This window comes from Lissotriton vulgaris, chromosome 1_1 (genome assembly GCF_964263255.1).
Source record: "Lissotriton vulgaris chromosome 1_1, aLisVul1.2, whole genome shotgun sequence".
NCBI classification, from domain to species: domain Eukaryota; kingdom Metazoa; phylum Chordata; class Amphibia; order Caudata; family Salamandridae; genus Lissotriton; species Lissotriton vulgaris.
In genome coordinates, this window is record NC_141685.1 from 770,435,459 (window position 1) to 770,462,103 (window position 26,645).

At 51.7% G+C, this 26,645-nt stretch overlaps 1 protein-coding gene across 3 annotated transcripts in view; it reads left to right on the forward strand.

Annotated features, from left to right (window-relative positions):
* The window catches only part of PRRC2C (proline rich coiled-coil 2C), a 1,200,196-nt gene that overhangs the window by 1,149,350 nt on the left and 24,201 nt on the right, over positions 1–26,645 (forward strand). For 2 of the 3 annotated variants that reach the window (XM_086955980.1, XM_086955989.1), the window contains exons 33-34: positions 23,723–23,852; positions 24,264–24,500. In XM_086955980.1, the coding sequence (XP_086812106.1) occupies positions 23,723–23,852; positions 24,264–24,500 (367 nt within the window). The remainder of the gene's footprint in view (positions 1–23,722; positions 23,853–24,263; positions 24,501–26,645) is intronic. The other variant, XM_086955997.1, reaches the window with a different exon arrangement.

Below are 26,645 nucleotides of genomic sequence, written 5' to 3' on the forward strand. Positions count from 1 at the left end.
AGGATCGCTAGGACTACACTACTGAACCCTAAGGTTAGGAGCAGGAGGCCTAGGGAGATCGGGTGCAGAGTGTGCACTCTCACGCGGGATGCGGGACAAAGTCTATGGAGGCTAGTATTTCTAAAGTTACTGGTTCGAGGCATATGGGCTGCTGAATTCATATCTGTGCATAGATCACCGCCTAGTGTTGGGTCCGGATGATTGCACATTGTTGTCCTGGAAGAGTCTTTGAAGTATCACGAGATAGGTGGCTCCTCCCCTGGACTACAGTGCGCATGGGCATCGACTCCATCCTCAGATTGTTTTTTTCCGCCATTGGGTTCGGATGTCTTTGGTTCCCTCTTGTCGGAATCGATATAAAAACTTTCCTTGAGACCAAAAGGTCTTTAGTCTTTACGTCGGTATTGTCTTACGTTCGGCTTAACACCTTCTAGTTCGGCTCCGAGCCGATTTCTGTACTTCTGCGTGCTCTCGGCGCAGAAGGCCTTGTCGACGCTCCAAACTCATCGACCATCCATCATGGAACGAAGTCCATTCAAAAGATGTCCGGTCTGTAACTCGAAGTACCCACACATCGACGTCCACCCGGTGTGCAACAAGTGTCTGTCGCCGGACCACGATGAGGCCAAATGTATGGCCTGTTCGCGATTCAGGTCCAAGAAGACACTCAAGCTCCGACGAGCTGCGTGCCTGGAGGCCCAGCAATCTGCTCCGGCGCCTACGGACATTTTCGATGCTGGGGATGTCGAGGAAGAATATATCCAGGATGTCTCGGAATCGAACCCCGCGTCGGACGTCGAAGAGGACTACGACGCTGATGCAGAGGTTTTCGAAAGCGAAGAAGTCGTCGAGGAGGTAGGAGACGACGACGGGGCCCTCGGGGCCATGGAGGATAGCTTGGACGAGGAGCTCCCTCAGACTGACTGGGGCCGTGCCTATCTATAAGGCCCAGGTCGAGGGATCGCCTTCGGGCCTTACCCAAGACCTCGATATGGGTTCCCAGGCCCCGCCTTCGGGCCCGGCCACGGACATTATTACAGAGCCACTCCCGGTCAAAACGAAACCGAAAGTGAAAGCTACGGTCTCGACGCCAGATACTGCGCAGTTGCAAGTATTGAAACCGAAAGTGCGCATCGCATTAGTCGGATCGAAGACTTCTGAGGCCTCGAGCCGAAAGGCCAAGTCAAGTGCGCCGAGCCAAAGGCTGCCACGCCAAAGACTACGGTGAAGGTGTTCGACACCGGCGCGTTGGCGCCGAAGACGGTCGACGCCGGAAAAGGCCCGGTCGACCCGAAGAAGGCTGTCGACGACCCGAAAAAAACTTGCGGCGACCCTAAAAAGCGAGCCGATGGCCCGAAGGTCCTCTCTGCCCCGCGTCCACGTGACAAGGCCAAGGGCGCTGCGCCACGGGAATCGACTCTGAAGGCACCCTCAAAGGACTCCGCTGAACCGGCGCGACCATCCGCCGCGTTCACCAAGAAGGTCACGGACTCCCTGCTACGCATCAGGGACGGCACCGCGGCGGTCGAGCCGAAGGACCCTCCGCCTATCAAGCCTGTGGAGAAACCGGTTAAGGCGTCCACGCCGATCCTCTTTAACTTGCCGCCTAAGACAGCGCCAAAGGCTTTCGCTCCTAGGCCGGGGGCAGGCGTGCCCGAGAAGATCTCTTCGGCGCCGAAGGCGGCGTCGGTGGTCCACGGCCCGCGACCTCGACAACCTTCGGAGGAGGAGCGTCAAGAACACTTCATCGACGCCGAAACAGGCAGGCTTTCCCTTCTGAAGCGGAAAATCACCCCAGAACCTCAACTGGAGTCTTACAAGATCCCGCTCAATAAGAAAAGGGACTCTGCTTGCTCTCCTGCCTTGGTGGAACCCCTTTCACCACAAACTTATGAGGTCTTGCCCACTTACTCCGATGTGGTCGCTGGTGAGGGCGATGAGGACGAATACAGTTATCCAGTCTACACAGACCCAGAGGATACAACTGAGCCCTGGTTGTAGGAAGGTACCGCCTGCCTATGGTTGCCCCCAACTTTTTGCCCTGTGTTTTAGCTGGTTTTTGACATAGTTGACCTGGGGCCCTGCCAATCAGGACCCCAGGCCTACTGCTCTCTCTCTAAAATGGATTCCATGTACCCTAGGTGCATTTACCAATTGGTACTTGGCCACCTTATCAGACCCTGTAACTCAGGGCATAGGTGTACCCAGGGCCTACCAGGGGCTGAAGCATGTATTATGCCACCCCTGGCTGGCCTCCTAAATTTGACACAACTGGCTGCATGACAGCTGGGGCAAAGTCGTGTAATCACCCTTTGCTGTAGATATAGTATACCTATATCTAACCCTAAAAATGGACACAGAGATTCCTATCAGTCACTCCTATGGCAGGCCTTGACAATCCTGAAGGCAGAGTGCTTGGAATCGTGTGAGATGGTGCTCTGGCATGAGCTGAGCCCGTCTGCAGCTTGCGGAATCAAGTCCTAATAGCTGTTCCATGATAACGCATACCATATACTCTTTAAGTGCATTATAATCCTCGCGGTTAAATGCTATCTTTGGTATTGCTTTATCAAAACATGTCGAGTAAGGTGTCATACGAATTGGAATACTAACCCCTCGCCAATTCTGGCGACGGGGTTAGCATTCCACCCTTCTAGAGGGACACGACATGTATGTAACTGTGAACCCCGGTTAAAGTTAAACGAAGCCTCAGCTCCACAAAATGGATGCTGCCACCACAGACACGAGTCTGACCTCCTGCTGCTGGGAGTCCTTCCAGCGAGGAGAGCTTGGACAAAGGGTTTCCTGTCCGGGGCGGTGCTAGCACCATCCCAGACAGGGTTTTGTGTATCCTGGGTAGGCATGGCTTTACAGGAAGGTGACTGCTGAGTGGCACCCCGGTGCTCACTACGCATAGGCCGGTCAGAACCAGTTCCAGGGGCACCCCAGCCCCTGGCCTGGGGAAAGTCCGGCATGGGAGAGGGGTGTAACCACCCCCCTCCTAGGCCACCCATAGGCAGGACCTAGTCACAGGGTCAGCCCCTTTTCTTAGTATAAAGATAGGAGCGGGCCCCCTGTTCAAATTAGATCATCTTTGGAATCAAGACACGACTTTCTGCGAAAGGACTTAGAGATTTCTTCTTCAAGATTCTCCCTTGTGACTAAGGAGTAGTCACCCTGCATCCGCAGGCACCATCTAAAGAACACTGCGGTCTGCTGCAAGTCCTTCCTCAGGAATCCGACGACACAGCTCGACAAGACCCGGCTTCCCTGGCACCTCTGACCTCTTCTCACCTCTACAGCCAAGCTGAGAACCGTGAGTGTGACGAGACCTCGAGGGACCGGCTATCGCCAAGACTGCACGACTTCTTTACAGCAAGCCCGCCGAGTGACCCTCTGGTGAGTGCTTTGAGGTCCGAGAAGCCCCGACCCTGAGCAGCTCCAGCACCGAAGTACAGCCTCCCAGCATCTCCACGATCTGCGTGGGGCCCTTCTGCTTTTTGCTGCTCACCACGTTGTTTGGCTACTAGCCCGCTGGCTTGTGGCCTTCTTAACGACGCCCGACGACATAACTGCTGCTGGTCTGGTTGCTCCAGACTGGCCCTTGCTCCCTTCCAAGAGAGGAGCACCCCGGACCCTCCTGGTCCACTCCAGACGCCATTTTAGGTCCACCACGTGGGCTTGCATTAGCCAAGGCTTTGTTGCCCAATCCTGGGTCCAGCGACGCCGACAGCTTCATCCATCGTGGGACAGCTCGCTCCTCCATCCTGGTCGCCGACAACGCCTCCTGGTCCGTGAGATCTGCAGAGCACAGCGTCGCCCACTCACCTAGTCGAGGTGACTACCATCCGGTGCCCTCCTGGTGCCACCTGACTACTGGCTAGTAGTCAAGAACTTGTCCCCTCTGCTTTCAGGTGTCATCTGTCTTCAAGATCCAGGCTTGGATCACTTCAACTCTCTTCACTGGTCGCCTGCCAGCATCTTTCTTCCAGGCTCCTGGTCCGTCTACGAGGATTCCCGACGTCTTTTGAGACCTATGCAGCTGCAGCCCCTGGGCTAGGTAACTTCGGCATTTCAGTGCCCCAGCATAGCCTCACTATCCAAGGGTCAGAATCCACTTTCGTTTTCCTCCTACCAGGTCGGCTTCGCCCGAGAACACTAACTTTGTCTTTACTAGCTACCATAGACTTTGTCCCGCCTCACGCGTGAGAGTGCGCACTCTGCACCCGAGTCCCCTGGGCCTCCTAGAAGTAATCTAACGATTCTATAGTCAAGTCCTAGCGATTCCAAAGCCTATTAGTACTGTACTTACCTGCTAGTAATTTCGCATTCCACTTTCAGAGTATATGGTTTTCCGTGCCCCTCGGGCATTTGTATATACTGTGCTAACTTAAGTATTTTCGTAAGAGTTTTGTTTTGTGCTTAGTACCCTGTCCTCATAAAGAGTACAGGGCTGTTGTGATCTTAATAAATACACTGTTTATTTTCATAACACTTGTGTGGTGTCCTTTCACTTGGTATTCAAGGGGTATATGTGTGGTATAACAGCTGGCTTAACACGCCCTCTCGAGTCTTTAGCCTTAGACTGCTCGTATCCACGCTACTAGGATAGCTGGTCTATAAGGTTGACTTACAACCAATCATCAATAAGGGTTGTCTGGACTGATACATAGTGTTCACTAGAATAGTGAGCACTGCATATCAGGCCAACTTCTCACACTGGTCAGCTGGTGGTGACCCAGGGGATCCTCATTCAGGACAAGACCCTCAACTCTTTTCTGCTAAGACTTCACCTACTGAAGACTCTGCTGCATTCAATGCCCTCATTGAACGGGCCGCTAGCAATAACAATGTCCAGCTGCATGCTGACCCTGTGGATGTGGATTTCCTCTTTGACACCTTTTCTGTGTTGGAAAAGACTGTGAAAACTCTGCCTATGCTGAAAGGTGTTTTGAAGCATGCTGCTGAGGTCTTCAAAGAACCTACCAGGGCAAGGGTAATAAACCCTAGGATTGACAAAAAATATAAAGCGGCGCCTACTGATCCTACCTACATTAAAGGACAGTTGCCTCTGGCCTTGTCGTCTTGAATGCCCGGAAGAGGGCCAATTCTCAGACTACTGGTGATGCTCCTCCCCCAGACAAAGAATCCAAGGTCTTTGAAGAGGGTAGCAGCACAGGCAGCCAACATATGGCGCATCTCGAACACACAGGCGCTTCTGGCGCGCTATGACAGGGCGCACTACGATACACTAGAGACCCTTTTGCAACACCTGCCTGATCAATACAAAGAAGGGGCTGAGATGCTAATCCAAGAGGGGAAGCTAATCTCCAACGCTTCCATTAAGTGCACTCTGGACGCAGCTGACAACGCTGCGCGAGCTATTAACACCAGTGTTATGCTTCGGAGACATGCCTGGCTGAGAATCTCTGGTTTTAAGCCAGACATCCAAGCCACCATCTTGAACCAAACGGTCAACCCAGATCACCTGTTTGGCCCAGAGGTTGACACCACCCTAGAGAAAATGAAGGACACTGATACTGCAAAATCCATGGGTGCCTTGCAGTCCCAGCAGTTTCGGGGTGGGTCCTTTCGTCGCTCCAATACTAGAGGCACATCAAGGGGTCAGCTTTCCCAGTCCGCGCAATTCTACAAGGGCAACACCCAGACTACTTATGCCAACAAGAGTCGAGGTGGATATCGCGTCAACAGCGCCAAAGGCAGAGGACGTGGCAACAACAGCTCCAGGTCCTCTACCGCCAGCAAACAGTGACGCCTTGTCACTGCCCCCCGACCACACAACACCGGTCGGGGGGAGACTCCAGCAGTTCCTGCCCGTCTGGAATTCCATCACCACGGACAGGTGGGTCAGAAAGCTTATCCAATTCGGTTATTGTCTGGAGTTAACATCCAATCCACCCAACATACCCCCAAGGCACCGTCCTATGTCGGACGAGCACTTGCACTTATTGCAGCAGGAGGTCAACGTCATGCTGCAAAAAGGGGCAATAGAGCTCGTGCCTATGCAGGAAAGAGGCACAGGGGTTTACTCCCTGTACTTCCTGATTCCAAAGAAGGACGGGTCCCTCAGGCCCATCCTAGACCTTAGGCCCATCCTAGACCTCAGGCCCCTCAACTTCTACATCCTGTCGGAGCACTTCCATATGCTGACCCTGCAGCAAGTGCTCCCGCTGCTCCGGCAGAGGGACTTTCTCGCAATTTTAGACCTGAAGGATGCGTACTTTCACATTCCACTACACCCTTCACACAGGAAATACCTCAAGTTCACCATCCAAAACCAGCACTACCAATTCAAGGTTTTGCCTTTCGGTGTCACCACGGCACCCAGGGTGTTCACGAAGTGCCTGGCGACGGTGGCGGCACATCTAAGGAGACTAAACATCCACGTCTACCCCTATCTGGACGACTGGCTCATCCAAGCAAAGTCAGCCCAGCAGTGTGCCGCCCTCGTGTCCCACGCCATTCACCTCCTGCACGATCTGGGATTCTCACTGAATTACCTAAAATCCCACCTCCAGCCCGCCCACATACGGCAGTATCTGGGTGCGACCATAGACACTCTGGCGGCCACAGCACAGCCGAATTCAGTGAGAGTCAGCAGCATTCAATCGCTGATCCAAAAATTCAGACCTCAACACTCGCTTCCAGCAAGAGTGTTCATGCAGTTGATAGGCATGATGGCCTCCTGCATCTCTATTGTCCCGCACGCGAGACTACATATGCGTCCGCTTCAGGAGTGCTTAGCACGTCAGTGGACTCAGGCTCGCGGCCAGTTGAAAGACCTAGTGTTGGTGAGCGGTCGTGATACAACTCTCTGCATTGGTGGAATCCACGAAACCTTTGCAAGGGCCGCCCGTTCCAAGAGCCTGTGCCACAGATCATCCTGACGCGGGCGCTTCTCTCCAGGGATGGGGAGCGCATGTACTCCAATACACTGTGCAGGGACTATGATCCTTCGGCACCCAAACCAAAAGACGCATCGGTGCCGAAGCCAAAGACCGTACCGGGTCCGAAAGCTTCGACTCCGAAACCTTCTGGTTCCAAGAATAAAGATGGAAAGCCAGAGTCCTGCGCCGCAGGGCCAACGAGACCTGTCTCCACTCCAAAATCTCCAACCTCGGTACCAAAGACTCCAAGGCCTAATACAGAGACACCTAAACCCTCTAACAAGCCTACCAAGCCGAAACCACCTTCAGCACTGAAAAATTTGCCACAGGACTCTATAACGCCTCCTACAGCAAAAAATACTAAACAACTCCTATCGGCACCGAAAGAAACAACGCCGAAGAAGATTGTAGAGGAGGAAGAACTGTTTAGACCAGATCCTAAACAAAGAAAGGTCCATATCCATCCAAAAACTGGGCATGTGGAAACAATTCCTTACAAGAAAAGACCAGCAGACACACCACTTCTACCTGTGGTTCCTGCCAAAAAGGATTGTGCAACTTCTCCAATGCACCCTTCCTCTCCTTCACCTTCTTCCTCTCCTATCCCTCCTTACATTGAACCTACAGCTTCTCCTGTTCAATCTCCTGCATCATCACACCACACTGACGAAGAGTATGATCTAAGGGGGGGAATGACGTACCAGAGCCACATGCATACCCTTTAGATGAAGATGTCAAACCAGAATATCCTAAAGATGACAATATATATGGTTTCCCACCACACAATGTGCCAGACATTCCTGATCCTCAGTACTACCCAACAAAACCTTCCCCTTCAGAAGATAGTATTGGGTTTAATCATCTATTAAATAGAGCTGCCCATTACCACAGGGTTTCAATGCACTTCGATGCCATTGATGAGGATTTTTTACTGGATACATTTGAGCAGTCACAAAGGTCTACACAAATACTACCCATGATCAAAGTAGTCATTAAACATGCTCCAGAAATATTTAAAGACCCGGTACGATGTAGGGTATTAAATCCAAGAATAGAAAAGAAGTATAGACCAGCACCAGCTGATCCAGTCTATATTAAGGGACATCTGCCACTAGACTCTTTCGTAGTGTCTAATGCACGGAAAAGAGCCGATTCCGAGACTTCTGGTGACACACCCCCGCCTGACAAAGAATCTAAAGTTATGGATGCGTCAGGGAAACGGATTGCTGCGCAGGCAACAAACATATGGCGCATAGCAAATACAGAAGCCCTACTCTCACGCTATGACAGGGCTCACTACGACCAATTAGGAAAACTAATGGAGCACCTCCCAGATCAATACAAAGATCAGACAGCAGAGCTCATACAAAAAGGCAAATTAATATCCAATGCCTCAATTAAATGTGCACTAGATGTAGCTGACACAGCATCCAGAGCAGTAGGTACTAAGTCAGCCTTATACAGTGTTTCTACCAGAGGGTTCAGATCCCTCAACAGTTGAAAGGACACCACTAACGGCAGCAGCAAAGACCTTTCCATTAGCTTGAGTTTTATGGTTTAAATATTTTTATTATGTATTAATAGTACACCATATACTCCCTGTAGGAGAGTAGGGTCTGCTTCCTATCGTCACCGTGTGGCTGTGGGTTTGCTAATCAGACCCACAGCCGAGCTGTTCTCTCTCTAAATTCATACCATGTACTTTAGGTACATACCTTATTGGGTCACCTTTGTGAGCCCCTGTATAGTGTACTATAGGTACCCAGGGCCTAGGTGCATCCAAGGCCTACCAGGGGCTGCAGCATGTATCTGAAAGACACGTTAGTGATAGATTCCTTACCTTAGAATATCCCCAGGCGTCAGACTGGATCCGAAAACTTTTGCGTACCAGTACCCTTGCGAGTCGGTAGGCGGCTCCGCGTCCGTCGTCGGCGCCGTGATGACGTCGTCTGAGTACTTAGACGCCGCCTCCGCGTGCTGACGTCAGTTCTTCTTTTTTCCGCGCCAGCCAGCGCAGATCTGGAAAAAGCAGTAGCCCAGTCAATTTTTGACTAACTTTTTTGAGATAATTTTTGATCCTTCTTGAAGTCTTGCGACTCAGATCGGTGCCGTAGGGATGCCTGGTTTCAAGCATTGTGAAGATTGCGACCGCACCATGTCGGTCACGGATCCTCACCACCTGTGCCTGACTTGTCTAGGCGTCGACCACGTCGACAAGGCCTGCTCCGACTCGACTCGAACTCCGGCAGTCGGCCCCGCGCCGCGTGAGGTCCCGGTCCCACGGGTGGTCGAGGGACAGGTCGTGGGGACGGAGCCACCACAGCTCCGGGAGTCGGCACCACTCCTCCGGGTCGAAGTCGTCATCAGGTAAGAAGCACAAGAAGTCGAAGAGGCGTCATCGCTCTTCTGACTCCCCCCGACGCTCACGCGACGCGTCCGGGGGTTCGGGTGACACCGCCCACGCGGCTCCTTCGGAGTCTCGGGCGTCACGTCCCGCCCAACACCCTCCGGTCCCTGGGCGAGACGCGACGCCGGAGGAGATTGAGCGCTTCCTCATGGCCATGAGGTCCCTTTCTCCTTTGACGGGCTCCGCGGCGCCTCCGGGCCCAGCAGACCCGTCTGGGGCCCCTAGCGGGTCGGAGGCTTCGGCCCGGACGCCGCCGGGTGCTTCGGGCACGGTGCCGCGGGACACTGCTGGACCTTCCTCGGTCTCTGGATCGTCACCGGTGGACCTTAAAACCCCCCCGGCGTCGGTCCGTCAGGTTTCGCCTCCGGCACCGTCCTTGGGTGGCGCGCCCCCGATTCCTCCTTTGCTCCGGTTCCGGCGTCGGAGCAGCGCTGCTGGGCGCCGCATCCGACGCCGTTTGGAGATTTCCACTTGTATGAACCAGCCCCATTGATTAACAACCCTGAGTATCAGGAGATGGGTGATGAGGAGGATTGGGAGGGGTCTGAAGACCCTCTGACGAGGGAGTGTCAGTCTCAAGAGGACTGGGCAGGAGACCTTGGGGATACCAGTGGTCTGGACACTAACCCAGACACTGGCTTTGTCTCGCCTCCTACCGTGGCTATGGAGGAGGGGGCAACCTATAGTGTGGTGTTGACGAGGACTGCCAAGGCCTTGGGCCTTGAGCTCCCCATCGCGGCCGTGAAGACTAACCTCCTCACAGAGGTCCTTAAACCGCAGTCAAGCTCGACCGAGCCTCTGCTGCCCTTTAATGAGGCCTTGACCGACGTTCTTTTGGGCACCTGGTCCAGGCCCGCTACGGGTTCGCCCGTAGATAGGAACGTGGCCAGACGCCACCGCCCGGCCCTAGGCGACCAATGTTTCCTGTCCACCCACCCCACCCCCGAGAGTCTGGTCATCCAGGCCTCCAATTCCCAGACCGCATTCCCGTCGGCTCCGCCGAACAGGGAATCCAAGAGGTATGAGAATTATGGAAAGAAAATATTCTCCTCCCTTAGTTTGGGACTGCGGTCTTCCAACACCGCATGCCTCTTGGGCCGCTACACCCACTCTCTGTGGGAGACGGTGGCGGAAGTGCTGCCAGAGTGTCAGTTGGAAGTACGGGCCAAACTCTGCCAAGCCCTTGTGGAGGCCGAGATGCAGCCAAGTATTCTATCTGGTGTGGGCTGGATACCACCGACTCGCTAGGCAGAGCAATGGCAACGACTGTGGCAGTGAGACGCCACGCCTGTCTTAGGTCCGCCAACTTTTCGGCAGATGTCCAGAACACTCTCATGGACATGCCGTTCGATGGCCGTCGCCTTTTTGGCGACAAGGCAGACCACGCGCTTGAGCGCTTTAAGGACTCCAGGGCAAAGCCAAGTCCTTGGGCCTCTCGGCCCGCGCCAGCATACGGCTGCTTTTCGCTCCTTTCGTGGCCAAGGAAGCGGCGTCCCCACACGTGCCGCCAGCCACTCGCCACAGACTAACATCCAGCGCGGTGGCGGCCGTGGGAACCGCCGTGGAGGCGGTCGGGGACAAAGGCGAGGTCAGTCCACACCTTCCCCCGCGGCATCCGCCTCTAAACCCTCCTAGTCCGTGCTTTCAGGCCCATGTGACGCCAGTGGGTGGCAGGGTTCGCCATCACCACTCCCACTGGCGCACTATCACGTCGGACAGGTGGTGCTGCAAATCGTCCGAAGGGGCTACTCCCTCCCCTTCGAGACGGCTCCTCAAGCCATGCCACCACAACACCACCGCGTATCGGGGGATCACTTGCGGATTCTGCAGGAGGAAGTTACGGCCCTCTTGGCCAAGGGGGCCATCGAGCGCGTTTCTGTGCCAGAAGTGGGGTGTGGTTGCTACTCCCACTACTTTCTGGTCCCCAAGAAGGGCAAAGGGGGCCTACGCCCTATCTTGGACCTACGGAACGTCAACGGCTTCCTCCGAAAGGAGAAGTTCAAAATGCTGACACTGGCTCAGGTCTTAGCTGCCCTGGACCCAGGAGACTGGATGGTAGCGTTGGACTTGCAGGACGCTTATTTCCACATCCCCGTCCTGCCGGCCCACCGGCACTACCTGCGGTTCACGGTAGGCCACGAGCACTTTCAGTTCACCGTGCTCCCCTTTGGCCTTACCAGCGCCCCACGGGTGTTCACGAAAGTGATGGCGGTGGTCGCAGCTCATCTGCGCAGGTTAGGGGTTTCAGTCTTCCCCTACCTCGACGACTGGTTGTTGAAGGCGGGCTCGCCCCAGACAGTAGTCAACCACCTACAGACGACGGCGGATCTCCTGCACCTGCTGGGGTTCTCCATCAACGTGCCGAAGTCACACCTGTGTCCCTCTCAAAAGCTCCTCTTCATTGGAGCGGTTCTCGATTCGGCGCAGTTTCGGGTTTATCCCCCAGCAGCGGGTTCGGGATATTCAGGCTCTGATTCAAATATTTCAGCCTTTATCCAGAGTCTCGGTCAGGTTGATGCTGCGGCTTCTGGAGCTGATGGCTTCCTGCATCCTTCTGGTGCATCACGCCCGTTGTCGGATGCAGGCTCTGCAGTGGGACCTGAAGTTTCAGTGGGCCCAGCATCAGGGCAACCTGTACGACCATGTCCTGATCTCGGAGGGCACTGCGAGACAGCTGCAGTGGTGGCTCACGGACCGCGATTGGGTCAGCGGCAGATCCCTCTCCCTTCCCCAACCGGAGCACGTAGTAGTGACGGACGCGTCCCTCCAGGGCTGAGGAGGCCACATGGGCGAGGCGGAGGTCCCGGCTCCATATCAAACTTTTGGAGCTGCGGGTGATTCGTCTTGCACTGAAGGCATTCTTTCCCTCTGACCGAGGGAGTGTAGTGCAGGTGTTCACGGACAACACCACCGCCATGTGGTTCTGCAACAAACAGGGCGGGGTGGGGTCGTGGACACTCTGCCAGGAGGCTCTGCGCCTTTGGCAGTGGCTGGAACATCAGGGTGTGACCCTGGTGGTTCAACACCTAGCAGGTTCCCTGAACGCCAGGGCGGACGAACTCGGCCGCCGGTGCATGATGGATCACGAATGGCGTCTGAACTCTGACATGGCGCAAGGTCTCTTTCTGCAGTGGGGAGAGCCTTGGTTAGATCTATTCGCCGCAGAAGAGAAAGCGCAATGTCATCAGTTCTGCGCGTTGGAATTTCCAAGGTGGCACTCGCTCGGAGACTCTTTTCGTCGCGAGTGGAGTTGCGGTCTGTTGTACGCCTTTCCGCCTATACCACTTCTGCCCAGAGTGCTGAAGATCAAACTCGACCGGGCCCAAGTCATCCTTGTGGCTTCGGACTGGGCACAAAGGTACTGGTATCCCGAGCTAGTCAGTATGTCAGTCGATCCCCTAGTTCGTCTGCCTCTTCAGGAGGACCTTCTGTCGCAGCAACAGGGGACGGTCCTCCGCCCGAACCTGTCCTGTCTCCACCTCCATGCTTGTAGATTGAGCGGCGACAGTTGAGGCCATTTGACTTGCCTCCTGCCATCTGTAATATCATTCTGGCAGCCAGGCGTCCCTCCACAAAGTCGGTATACGCCTGCAGGTGGAACAGATTTGTGGCATGGTGCACAGCAAAGGCTGTGGATCCTCTCTCTGCCCCTTTTTCTGAGGTTCTTCTCTTCCTTCTTTCTCTTGCCCGGCAGGGCTTTGATCTGGGCACTAACAAGGGCTACCTTTCTGCCCTTTCAGCCTTTCTCAGGCTGCCTGATCAACCATCTTTGTTCAAGTCCCCTATTGTAAATAGTTTTCTGAAAGGCATCACACACACATTTCCACCTGTTCCCTTCGTGATGCCTCAGAGGGACTTGAACCTGGTTCTTACTTATCTGATGTGCGCTTCCTTTGAGCCACTTCACAACTGTCCTATCCGCCTTCTTACTCTGAAGACTGCTTTCCTGGTGCCATCACCTCTGCCAGGAGAGTGAGTGAGCTCCGGGCTCTCTCTTGTAAGCCTCCTTTCCTTTCAGTCCATCCGGACAAGGTTGTTGTAGGAGAGTAGGGTCTGCAATCCTATGATCACCCCAGATTTTTGCTTTTTGCTTCACTGGTTTACGACTTCCCTGGCTGTGGGCCTGCTAATCAGACCCAGAGCCTAGCTGTTCTCTCACTAAATTGACACGTGTACCTAAGGTGCATTTACCAATTGGTAATGGGCCACCTTATCAGACCCTGTAACATAGGGCATAGGTGTACCCAGGGCCTACCAGGGGCTGCAGCATGTATTATGCCACCCCTGGCTGGCCATCTAAATCTGACACAACTGGCTGCACGACAGCTGGGGCAAAGTGGTGTAATCACCCTTTGCTGTAGATATAGTATGCCTATATCTAACCCTAAAATGGACACATGTATTCCTATCAGTCATTCCTAAAGCAGGCCTTGACAATCCTGAAGGCAGAGTGCTTGGAATTATGTGAGATGGTGCTCTGGCATGAGCTGAGCCCGTTTGCAGCTTGCGGAACCAAGTCCTAATAGCTGTTACATGATAACGCGTACCATATACTCTTAAGTGCATTATAATCCTCGCGGTTATATGCCAACTCTGGTATCGCTTTATCAAAACATGTCGAGTAAGGTGTCATACGAATTGGAATACTAACCCCTTGCCAATTCTGGCGACGGGGTTAGCATTCCACCCTTCTAGAGGGACACGACATGTATGTAACTGTGAACCCCGGTTAAAGTTAAACGAAGCCTCAGCTCCACAAAATGGATGCTGCCACCACAGACACAAGTCTGACCTCCTGCTGCTGGGAGTCCTTCCAGCGAGGAGAGCTTGGACAAAGGGTTTCCTGTCAGGGGCGGTGCTAGCACCATCCCAGACAGGGTTTTGTGTATCCTGGGTAGGCAGGGCTTTAGAGGAAGGTGACTGCAAGTGGCACCCCGGTGCTCACTATGCATAGGCCGGCTTGAACCAGTTCCAGGGGCACACCAGCCCCTGAGCTGGGGAAAGTCCGGCATGGGAGAGGGGTGTAACCACCCCCCTTCCTGGTCCCACCCATGGGCAGGACCTAGTCGCGTACCAGCCCCTTTCTTTAGAATAAAGGTAGGAGCAGGGACCCTTCCAAATTAGATCATCTTTGAATCCTGAAACTTTCTACGAAAGGAATTCAAGACTTCTTCTTAAGATTTCTCCCTTGTGACTAAGGAGTAGTCACCCTGCATCCGCAGGCACCATCCAAGCATCGCGGTTTGCTGTAAGTCTCTCCTCCGGATCAAGACTGCCCAGCTCGACAAGAACCGGCTTCCCTGGCACCTCTGACCTCTACCTACATCATCAGCCCAGCTGAGATCCGTGGGTGTGACAAGACCTCGAGGGACCGGCCATCTTCAGAACTGCACTACGCTTATCCAGCACGACCGCCGAGGGATCCTCTAGTGAGTGCTTTGGGGTTTGAGAAGCCCTAACCCTGAGCAGCTCCAGCACCGAAGTCCAGCCCCCCAGCATCCACCAGATCTGTCTGGGGCCCTTCTGCTCTTTGCTGCTCACCGCGTTGTCCGGCTACTTGCCTGCTGGCTTGTGGTCCTCTTGACGAGGCACCACGACGACAACACCGCTGGTCTGGTTGCTCCAGACTGGACCTTGCTCCCCTCCAACAGAGGAGCACCCCAAACCCTCCTGGTCCACTCCAGACGCCATCTTGAGTCCACCGCGTGGGCTTGCATTTGCCAAGAGTTGTTGCCCCAATCCTGGGTCCAGCGACGTCGACAGCAGATACCTTCGTGGGACAGCTCGCACCTCCATCCTGGTCACCGACAACGCCTCCTGGTCCGTGAGACTGCAGAGCCCAGCGTCGCCCACTCACCTGGTCGAGGTGACTTCGTCCGGTGCCATCCTGGTGCCCATCTAATCACTGGCTAGTGATTCAGGACTTGGTCCCCTCTGCTTACAGGTATCCTCCATCATCGATCCAGGCTTGGATCCCTCCGAATCTCTTCACTGGTCGCCTGCCAGCAACTCCTTCTTTCAGGCTCCATAGACTGCAACGAGGATTCCCGACGTCTTTTCAGACCTATGCAGCCGCAGCCCCTGGGCTAGGTAACCTGAGCATTTCGGTGCTCCAGCATAGCTTAACTATCCAAAGGTCCAGATCCTTTTTCGTATCCGCTCTACCTAGTCGGATTCGTCCGATAACACTAACTTTACGAAATCTAGCACCCATAGACTTTGTCCCGCATCCCGCGTGAGAGTGCACACTCTGCACCCGATGCCCCTAGGCCTCCTGCTAGTAATCTGAAGGTTCAGTAGTCCAGTCCTAGCGATCCTAAAGTCTATTAGAGTAGTACTTACCTGCTAGTAATTTCGCATTCCACTTTTGTAGTATATGGTTTTTTCGTGCCCCTCGGGCATTTGTGTAAATTGTGCGACTTAAAGTATTTTCGTAAGAGCTTTGTATTGTGCTTAGCACCCTGTCCTCATAAAGAGTCCAGGATTGTTGTGTTCTAAATAAATATCCTTTTATTTTCATAACAACTTGTGTGGTGTCCTTTCACTTGGTATTCAAGGGGTATACGTGATGGTATAACAGCTGGCTTAACACGCCCTCTAGAGTCTAGCCTAAAGACTGCTCTGGTCCACGCTACTAGGATAGCTGGTCTACGGTTGACTTACAACCAATCATCAATAAGGGTTGTTTGGACTGATACAAAGTGCTCACTAGAATAGTGAACATTATATATCAGGCCAACTTCTCACAGTTGTTTTACGGACAAGGCCCTCCTTCCTACCCAAGGTAGTCATGGCCTTCCACATTGTGCAATCCATCACGTTGCCCACCTTCTTTCCGCCTCCGCACTCCTCGAGAGAGGAGGAGAGGCTCCGCCGTCTGGACCCAAAACTTGTGCGCTCATTTTATCTGAATCGCACACAACAGTTCCGGGTGGATGACCAACTCTTTGTTGGATACGCGGGCGCTAAGAAAGGGAAAGCGGTGCACAAGCGGACCATCTCCCGGTGGATAATCTTGTGCATCCAGGCGTGTTACTCCTTGGCTAAGAAGGAACTTCTGTTGGGCTCAGGGCTCATTCCACTCGAGCCACGGCCACTACAACTGCCTTGGGCCGAGGTGTGCCCTTGCAGGACATTTGCCAGGCGGCTACATGGGCCTCGCTGCACACGTTTGCGAGACACTATTGCCTGGACAGTCAAGTCCGGAGGGACGGCTACTTTGGCTGTTCCGTCCTCCAGGACTTTCTGGTGTGATTATTGGTTCGCAGACCCACCACAACGGGGATGGTATTGCTGGGGTATCTATTCTAAGGTAAGTAATCTATCACTAACGTGTCTCTTTCAGATGCACAAGTTACTACTTGTGTAGCGATATATCTGTAAGAGACATTAGTTAGTGATAGATTCCTTACCCACCCACCCATTCTTCCCTGTTCTGCGAACCGATATCTAGGGTTAACGTTATCCCCTTTCAGGGTCCTAGTTTCATGGCACCAGTGTTGGTTTTTGGATTGGCTCTGCGCTTCTGGCGCGGAAAAGCTGTGTCTAAGAACTGACGTCAGCACGCGGAGGCGGCGTCTTAGTACTCCGACGTCATCACGGCGCCGACGACGGACGCGGAGCCGCAGACGACGCCTACCGACGCGCAAGGGTACTGCTACGCAAAAGTTTCCGGATCCAGTCTGACGCCTGGGGATATTCTGAGGTAAGGAATCTATCACTAACTAATGTCTCTTACAGCTATATCGTAACACAAGTAGTAACTTGTGCGACAGCACCAGCGACATTGACCACAACACCTCTGGTACCGCCACCTCCACTGAAACAGACATGATCAACTTCTCTCCCACGATCTTGAAAATGGTGCCAGCTCAACAGATGCTGATGGGGAAACAATTGGTAGCGGGTTGCTCAATGCCAAGGAGACACCATTGGTCGTCTAAGAGATCAATCTCAATGCTTTCAACGTCAAGGTCAACATGAAGGCATTCTGATGCTTCTATTGCCTCTGTTTACCAGAAAGAGTTAGGTTCACTACCTAGACAAAGACTTGAATATACCAGCAGATGACTCCTTAGAAGGAAAGGATGCATCTTAATAACTTCTCTGGCTGCAACACCTTTAAGGTTCTCGCAAGTAGTGGACATTGTCTCCTTCCAGGTTGCCTTAATAGGAGGTGTGACTCAAATAAACATGGGAGATAGGATTGAACATTGTTAGAATCTGTCTTTCTTTGCCGATCTCCCTAAAGACAGGAAGCAAGATATTTTGCAAATAATACTAGAAGGTCAAACTGTTTCCAATCAGTTCATCAGTGCTGCAGTTGATTGTGCGGATCTTGCTGCAACAGTTGCCATGGCATCACATCTCTTCAGCCAGATGCTCAGTTAAAGATCATAAATATTAACTTCCCAGGACCATTTTTACTTAGGCCTCACACTGATGTTAAAATAGTTCTTAACTTTTCTTTGGACAGAGCTACAGATATTTGTAAAACCAACCCGTTGTTTATTGATTATGCACCACTTATAGCTAGGTATGTATCCCAGAAAACAAATAATAGCCAGATGCACAGTGTCATTCATCATGCTTTCAGATAGCTAATCAAACGCTTCTAGGATAGCCTAGAGCTACTCCTACTAATGCAGCATCTGCTACCTTGTTAGGAAATGTCCTATTAACAGATATCTGTAAGGCAGCCACTTGGAAATTAATCCATACCTTTTCCAAATATTGTTTGGATGAAGACTCAAACAAGCATTAGAAATGCAATAGGTCTCGCAGCATTAGAGTTAGTGCTTTTAGAATTGTTTATGGGTTTTTTTGTAAATCTTTAGCGTGAGTGAGGGTGAGGGGTTGAGGGTGAGGCTGAGGGGTTGAGGGTGAGGGTGAGTGAGGGTGAGGCTGAGGGGTTGAGGGTGAGTGAGGGGTTGAGGGTGAGGGGTTGAGGGTGAGTGAGGGTGAGGGGTTGAGGGTGGGTGAGGGGTTGAGGGTGAGGGGGTGAGGGTGAGTGAGGGTGGGTGAGGGTGAGTGAGGGTGGGTGAGGGTGAGTGAGTGTGAGTGAGGGTGAGTGGGGGTGAGTGTGGGTGAGTGGGGGTGAGTGTGGGTGAGTGTGGGTGAGGGTGAGGGATTGAGGGTGAGGGGTTGAGGGTGAGTGAGGGTGAGGGGTTGAGGGTGAGTGAGGGTGAGGGAGGGGTTGAGGTTGAGGGGTTGAGGGTGAGTGGGGGTGAGTGAGGGTGAGGGGTTGAGGGTGAGTGAGGGTGAAGGTGAGTGAGGGTGAAGGTGAGTGAGGGTGAGTGTGGGTGAGTGTGAGGGTGGGTGAGTGTGAGTGAGTGTGAGTGTGGGTGAGGGATTGAGGGTGAGGCGTTGAGGGTGAGGGGGTGAGGGGTTGAGGGTGAGGGGTTGAGGGTGAGGGGTTGAGGGTGAGGGGTTGAGGGTGAGGGGTTGAGGGTGGGTGAGGGGTTGAGGGTGGGTGAGGGGTTGAGGGTGGGTGAGGGGTTGAGGGTGGGTGAGGGGTTGAGAGTGAGTGAGGGTGAGGGTGAGTGAGGGTGAGGGGTTGAGGGTGAGTGGGGGTGAGTGAGGGTGAGTGAGGGTGAGGGGTTGAGGGTGAGTGAGGGTGAGGGGTTGAGTGTGAGTGAGGATGAGGGGTTGAGGGTGGGTGAGGGTGAGTGAGGGTGAGGGTGAGTGAGGGTGAGTGAGGGTGAGTGAAGGTGGGTGAGGGTGAGGGGTTGAGGGTGATTGAGGGTGAGGCGTTGAGGGTGAGTGAGGGTGAGGGGTTGAGGGTGAGTGAAGGTGAGGGTGAGGGTGAGTGAGGTTGAGGGGTTGAGGGGGAGTGGGGGTGAGTGAGGGTGAGGGTGAGTGAGGGTGAAGGTGAGTGAGGGTGAGTGAGGGTGGGTGAGTGTGAGTGAGGGTGAGGGTGGGTGAGTGTGAGTGTGGGTGAGGGATTGAGGGTGAGGGATTGAGGGTTGAGGGTGAGGGGTTGAGGGTGAGGGGTTGAGGGTGAGGGGTTGAGGGTGAGGGGTTGAGGGTGGGTGAGGGGTTGAGGGTGGGTGAGGGGTTGAGGGTGGGTGAGGGGTTGAGGGTGGGTGAGGGGTTGAGGGTGGGTGAGGGGTTGAGGGTGGGTGAGGGGTTGAGGGTGAGTGAGGGTGAGTGGGGGTGAGTGAGGGTGAGTGGGGGTGAGTGAGGGTGAGTGGGGGTGAGTGAGGGTGAGTGGGGGTGAGTGAGGGTGAGTGGGTGAGGGGTTGAGGGTGAGTGAGGGTGAGGGGTTGAGGGTGAGGGGTTGAGGGTGAGGGGTTGAGGGTGAGGGGTTGAGGGTGAGGGGTTGAGGGTGGGTGAGGGGTTGAGGGTGGGTGAGGGGTTGAGGGTGGGTGAGGGGTTGAGGGTGGGTGAGGGGTTGAGGGTGGGTGAGGGGTTGAGGGTGGGTGAGGGTGAGGGTGAGTGAGGGTGAGGGGTTGAGGGTGAGTGGGGGTGAGTGAGGGTGAGGGGTTGAGGGTGAGAGAGGGTGAGGGGTTGAGGGTGAGTGAGGGTGAGGGGTTGAGGGTGAGTGAGGATGAGGGGTTGAGGGTGGGTGAGGGTGAGTGAGGGTGAGTGTGAGTGAGGGTGAGTGAAGGTGGGTGAGGGTGAGGGGTTGAGGGTGATTGAGGGTGAGGCGTTGAGGGTGAGTGAGGGTGAGGGGTTGAGGGTGAGTGAAGGTGAGGGTGAGGGTGAGTGAGGTTGAGGGTGAGTGGGGGTGAGTGAGGGTGAGGGGTTGAGGGTGAGTGAGGGTGAAGGTGAGTGAGGGTGAGTGAGGGTGGGTGAGTGTGAGTGAGGGTGAGGGTGGGTGAGTGTGAGTGAGTGTGAGTGTGGGTGAGGGATTGAGGGTGAGGGGTTGAGGGTGAGGGGTTGTGGGTGAGGGGTTGAGGGTGGGTGAGGGGTTGAGAGTGAGTGAGGGTGAGGGTGAGGGTGAGTGGTTGAGGGTGAGTGAGGGTGAGTGAGGGTGAGTGAGGGGTTGAGGGTGAGTGAGGGTGAGGGGTTGAGGGTGAGTGAGGATGAGGGGTTGAGGGTGGGTGAGGGTGAGTGAGGGTGAGGGGTTGAGGGTGAGGGGGTGAGGGGGTGAGGGTGAGAGGGTGAGTGAGGGTGAGGGGTTGAGGGTGAGGGTGAGTGAGGGTGAGTGAGGGTGAGTGAGGGTGAGTGTGAGTGAGGGTGAGTGTGAGTGAGGGTGAGTGAGGGTGAGTGAGAGTGAGGGTGAGTGAGAGTGAGGGTGAGTGAGGGGTTGAGGGTTACACAAGGGAGCATTCGTATTATAGCTGCATTAGTACCTGCAGTGAAGGGAAGTGATTCTCAGCGTCCTCTGGATAATAGGACCATTTTACTAGATGAGCTGGGTTTCGCCTCAAGAGGAAAGCTGGAGCAGTTGCTGATGTTTCACAGTCAAGTACAGTATTTTATGGGGCGATCTACTGCAATGCTCAACCAAGTCACTCTAGATGTATTTATTTTTTTTAAACCCTTTTGTTCCGGCAAGCATTTTCCTGTTAGAAACTCCTCCTAAATCGAAGTTTTAAAAATGTCGTTAAACCCACAGAAAATCCGGAAGCTGCTCAGCACTGATTGGTAGCGTAATCCTGCTTAATAATTCGACATTCCAAAACAAAAGCAATGCACAACATAGAGGTACAGTATAAAAACATGTGCAGATAAAACAAGGTGCATAATGTTTGCACGATGGTAGCTTCACTCAAGCAGGCACTTCAGTCTGTTAAAACAATCATTACTACACAGAACTCTGCAAATCTTTAAGGAAGGCAAGAACATACATAATATTTATGTAAGTAAGTGGACTATCACGACTAGAAAGTTCCGCCTACTGACTACTGCATCTCCTCATTTCAAAACTTAAATTCTGAAACATTAAATAACTGTTAAACATTTAGTTAGTTTTGTTAAGGAGCGGCTATGAAAACAGTTTAGATTTGTTGTGGCATTAACTAGTTTCACTTTTCCAAAGCCTTAGGAATACAAATGCGTGAGTCTACAATATATGAGACTAGTTGTCTAACACTTAGCAGGCCTCGAGTGACTAACTCAGACACTGCAAGGACTAACGCGAGCTACCATATTCCTGGTACTTCTTTAAGGATCACGTAATGTCGGCAGTAAAATAGTTCTTTGGGGATGAGAGATGTCCTTGAAAATAACAGGAACGCCGCTCAAATAGTTTTACTCCCGTTAATCTATGGGCGGGCTCAACATTTCGTCTGCAAGACAGTGGCATGATGCTAGAGTAAAAATAGACGCTGACTCACTCGTGGGGACAAGACTGACCAGCATATTTACCGGCTCTGCACAGGGCAATGATCTGCTACCGGTCCCGAGTAAGAATTGCACAAAGACCCTAGAAGATTGTGGCAACTAGTTGGTCAAGCCATTCACGCCACCGGTAGCAGAAGCCGTCGTGCAGCTTGGTCACAAGCTAGTTACAAAATAAGAATTGCACAAAGACCCTAGAAGATTGTGGCAACTAGTTGGTCAAGCCATTCACGCCACCGGTAGCAGAAGCCGTCGTGCAGCTTGGTCACAAGCTAGTTACAAAACTATATATCGGTACCTGAAATAAAGTAAGCTATATTAAAAGTTAACAAGCAATTGAGGCTTGACTTACCGTAATACAGGCTACACGTTGAGAGGTGCGCACGCCTACAAATCTTCAGGGCTGAAGGCGGTAAACTGTTGAGGAGGGGGGAGGAGAGATGCGACACGGCGGGAGGGGGCGGTGCGGCTCAAATCAACAAACAAGCCGGAGGGAAGAGAGGGGAGGGGGGAGGAGAAATGCGACACGGCGGGAAGGGGAGGGGGGCGGAACAGGGGAGGGCTCAACATTTCGTCTGCAAGACAGTGGCATGATGCTAGAGTAAAAATAGACGCTGACTCACTCGTGGGGACAAGACTGACCAGCATATTTACCGGCTCTGCACAGGGCAATGATCTGCTACCGGTCCCGAGTAAGAATTGCACAAAGACCCTAGAAGATTGTGGCAACTAGTTGGTCAAGCCATTCACGCCACCGGTAGCAGAAGCCGTCGTGCAGCTTGGTCACAAGCTAGTTACAAAACTATATATCGGTACCTGAAATAAAGTAAGCTATATTAAAAGTTAACAAGCAATTGAGGCTTGACTTACCGTAATACAGGCTACACGTTGAGAGGTGCGCACGCCTACAAATCTTCAGGGCTGAAGGCGGTAAACTGTTGAGGAGGGGGGAGGAGAGATGCGACACGGCGGGAGGGGGCGGTGCGGCTCAAATCAACAAACAAGCCGGAGGGAAGAGAGGGGAGGGGGGAGGAGAAATGCGACACGGCGGGAAGGGGAGGGGGGCGGAACAGGTGAGGGGGCGGAGAGGGGACATGCACGCACCCGTGACTTTTAAGGTCAATGCGCATGCGCATAAGCTTAATGCGCATGCGCATTGACCTTAAAAGTCACGGGCACTGCAAGGAATCGCCACGATTCCTTGCAGTGCAGATAAAGAGTGGATAACTCGCAATACTCTCGCCTTGCTCGATGCGCATGCGCATCGACAGGCGAGACCTAAAAATGAATCTTTAGTGGGCCAGGTTACATAAAAGAATATTTTTTCCTAGAAAGATTAGAATAGCAAATTTCTATTATGAATAAACCACGTGAGAAAGATCATTGTTTGACGTTCCCAGTTTAGGGATATGCGTACTACTCTATTCTACATTTATGATGATTGTTTATTTTCTACGTTGCTGATTTCCCCGCTAACCACTATTTTGGGGAAGTTGTAGAGCCTGCTATTCTAACCTAGTGTATGCATGAATATTAATGAGTATTCCATTATGAAAGGAAATACTTTTAATCTTTTTCTTAATCGTTGGTATTTGTTAAATTCATAAACAACCCAGCGGTGTCCTCCATAAATTCAGGTTATTGATTAGGAAAATAGTGACCAAGATCCTTTTTATGATGAGACTTTCAAAATGAACTGTGATCTAATGTCGCTGAAGTATATTGACTTTAGATGTTCCCTTCCTTAAAGTGACGATGTAGCATTGCTCTGCATGAAGATGCTGACTGCGTTCCTCTTTGTTTTCATTTATATATTTATTGTAAAGGAAGAATGGTCTTTAACAGGCCTGCTATTCCACCTCACATTCAACATTTGTGTTTCAAAAATGACAGGATATTGGATATGATACCTGAGCATTTTAAAACAAATTCGAAAAATAGAAGTTTGGAAGAGAGATTATATTTTTTGTGTGAATTTACTCAAAATGGCCATTATGAAGAACTAAGATAGCAGGGCTAACTGTTCTCTCACAATGTTGTCTTTTTTCCTTTGTATCCTTCATAAAAATGTTTAAAATAACGTTCCAGGGTTAACAGATAGGGAACCTTTTCTTCCTAGGGCAAGTTCTACCAGTCCCAACAGCCAATCTAGTAAAATGAACAACATGGCCTATCAGAAGCACCAGTTTACATCTGCGTCTGGTGGGGTGAGAATGGGCCAGCCTTTTCCTGCTCAGTTCACTCCTCAGGTAAGTGAAAGAGACCCCATTCCCAGCAAGCTCTTGTGGACTGTACATCATGTATGTGTGCAGAACTTTCCTACACAAGTACTGGATCGCTATTCAGAGCTGTGTATTGTACTCCTAACATTCTGAATTGCATGGTGTTTGTGTAAGAGTTGGCATTGAAATACTGGCATGTGCATTTGGGGTGCTTCTTTTGTTCAGAGTGTGGCCTGTTATTGGTTCTAAACCTGGATGCTATATACATTAGTCTTTCCCCTTTTTAGCTTGGTGTTGTGGTGCATTACAGACCTCTGCCTGTTTAATGTGCCAGCAGATAGTTGTATTGAATATCCTAATCAGCTTTCTAATGGCATGCACTACCGTGTAGCAGTGGGCTGGTTTGTAATAGTCACATTCACATTTCTTCTCTCTCAGATGCTCCCCCAGCCCAGTCTGGTCCCTCCGATGGTGAGAGGTCCGCATGCGAACACCTATCCGGCTCCTGTTCAGAGGCCTCCGATGCCGCTCCCCAGCCAGATGTCCCCTTCGATGACCCCGGGCTTAATGAACCACCCTCGCCTGCATCATGTGGCAAGGGGACCTCCAGGGCCACCCTCGGGAGTCAGAGCCAGCTCTGCCCACCCTTCGATGAAAGCTGAACAAGACTTGAAGGTCAGTGCTTTGCACAAGAGAGCATTTTAGAATGAACCATGGGTGTGATTCCCAGCGAAGCTCCCTGGGCCTAAGACTGGTCCCAGGAGAGCATGCTTGCACTGGCTCTGGCCCCCACAGGGAGTGCCTTGTTCTAAAGCTCTTGTGTCCTCAGCTTGTCCATAGTGAAAACAAAAATCTTTCATCCTTGGCTTTGTAGATATTCAAGCCACAGATGACCAAGTTTATTACATGGTCAACCTTTAATGTTCTAAGGTAACTCATGCCCAGTTTGGAACAGTGGGTCCACACGAGCTAACCTTTCCTTTTCAAGGCTGCCTTTTTATGACAAGTGACTGCAACAGCCTGATTAGGCTTTGGGAAGTCGGTAGCCAGCGGCATGGCACAATTAATCCCATCTAATCAGAAAGTAGCATTTACTAAAGCTTCAAAGGCACTGTTTTATCTGGGTGTGGCTAAAAGCATGTTTTGCTTCTTAGCACCCCAAATGCACCCATTGGTTTAGAATGTTTCCTTGTGCTAAAGCCATAATGTATCCTGTGTAAAGAGTCAGTCTGTGTTTGTCACACCCTTTAACTCTTTGGATCAGTCAGAGCTGACTGCAGCTGTTCTAAAACAACATTGAACGGATGGAAGCATTTTCTTGGAGTTTTGCAGTCTTCACACTTTCCTCACTCTTGCGTTTTCTCAGTGTGTTGCCCCCTTTCCTTAGTTGTATTGTATATTTATCTATAGTCAAGAGATGGACACTTGCGTATTCTACAGTGTTAGTATCTACCAGTCCTTGAAGCTGCTCAGGAGTAATCCAATTGCACTTGCATGCTTGATCGACTGATGAGCTATGAAAGTTAAAGCATACAGTTGCCACGTCTTAGTTCAAAACCATGCCCATTCATGCTTCTTGGCCAAAAGCAGGAGTTGGCTTTTTTTCAGCTCAACATCACATCACCTCACCTCACCTCGTGGAACGTTTGCTTACAAATTTCCTAACAAATTAGAAAGGAATTCTTATTAGTGGGGAGTTGGAGATAACACTCTATATGGCGTCTGAGAAGCTCAATAAACAAATAGCACTACTGATGGAAAGAGGGAGCACCACCATAACCACCAGCTTCGGGGCATATATGAATTCACAGCTCCAAGGACAACAGTAATGAAGGGTCCTACGTTCCTCAGTCTTTTAACAGTGATACGGTTTCCTAGAGCTCAGTCCTTAAACAACTGCTTTGTGTCCACAATGCAGGAGTAGGAGCACTGCGGCCACATATTTATTGTAGCAGGTTCAGTAATTCATAAATAAACTTCCATCTGTTGTATTTAGCCAAGTGAAAAATACTTCAGATTTCTCCCATCGATTCCACTGGTGCAGGCTGGGCAAGTTTTGCACAGCAGTTACTGATAAGAAAAAATGAAAAATTACAATAGTAATATCTCAAGTTAATAGAACATTCATCCCCAGAAAGGGGACAATTAAATCAAAATCTGCTTAAGTCACTCAGTTCAAGGCACACAATATTTTAAAGAAGGCACATGCAGCAATATTGCCCCTCAAATGAGCACCTAAACCTGCATTTGCCATGCAAGTTTCCTACTCCGAGTACTATCAGAGCAGCATTGCTTATAATGCTCAGTAACCTGTTTTACTATATCCAGAGGAAGAAAAAAATGTTTTTCTTTTCCAAAGAGTGCTAATGACGTGGATATTATACCTCATTAAGTAACTCCTGAAATATCGGAAATTACTTTGGCTGGTGAAACAATGATTTAAATTTTATAGTTAAGCCTCTCCTGGTGCCTTGTTTTTTAATGGCACCCCATGGGGTAGTTGTGCTCTATTTTTCTCTCTGACTAAAGTAATGTTGCCCATTTTTCACCACAACATAACTCTCCGGTAGGCTACTATTACAATAGTTATCACTCTCTTGGTATGAGTGGTGGTACCTGTGGTAGTTTTAATTTTTACACAATGATTATAGTAGCGCACAGCATAGCCATGTACTTTTAATTTAATATTGTACATCTAGCCTAGTGTTCCTCTCCGTTTGTCATTAACATGGTCTCAATTGTCAATTCTTGATCAACGCCTCAAAAATGTAGTATATTCACCCAACGGATTATTGGAAACCGTTTTGGGACTTCTGTTTA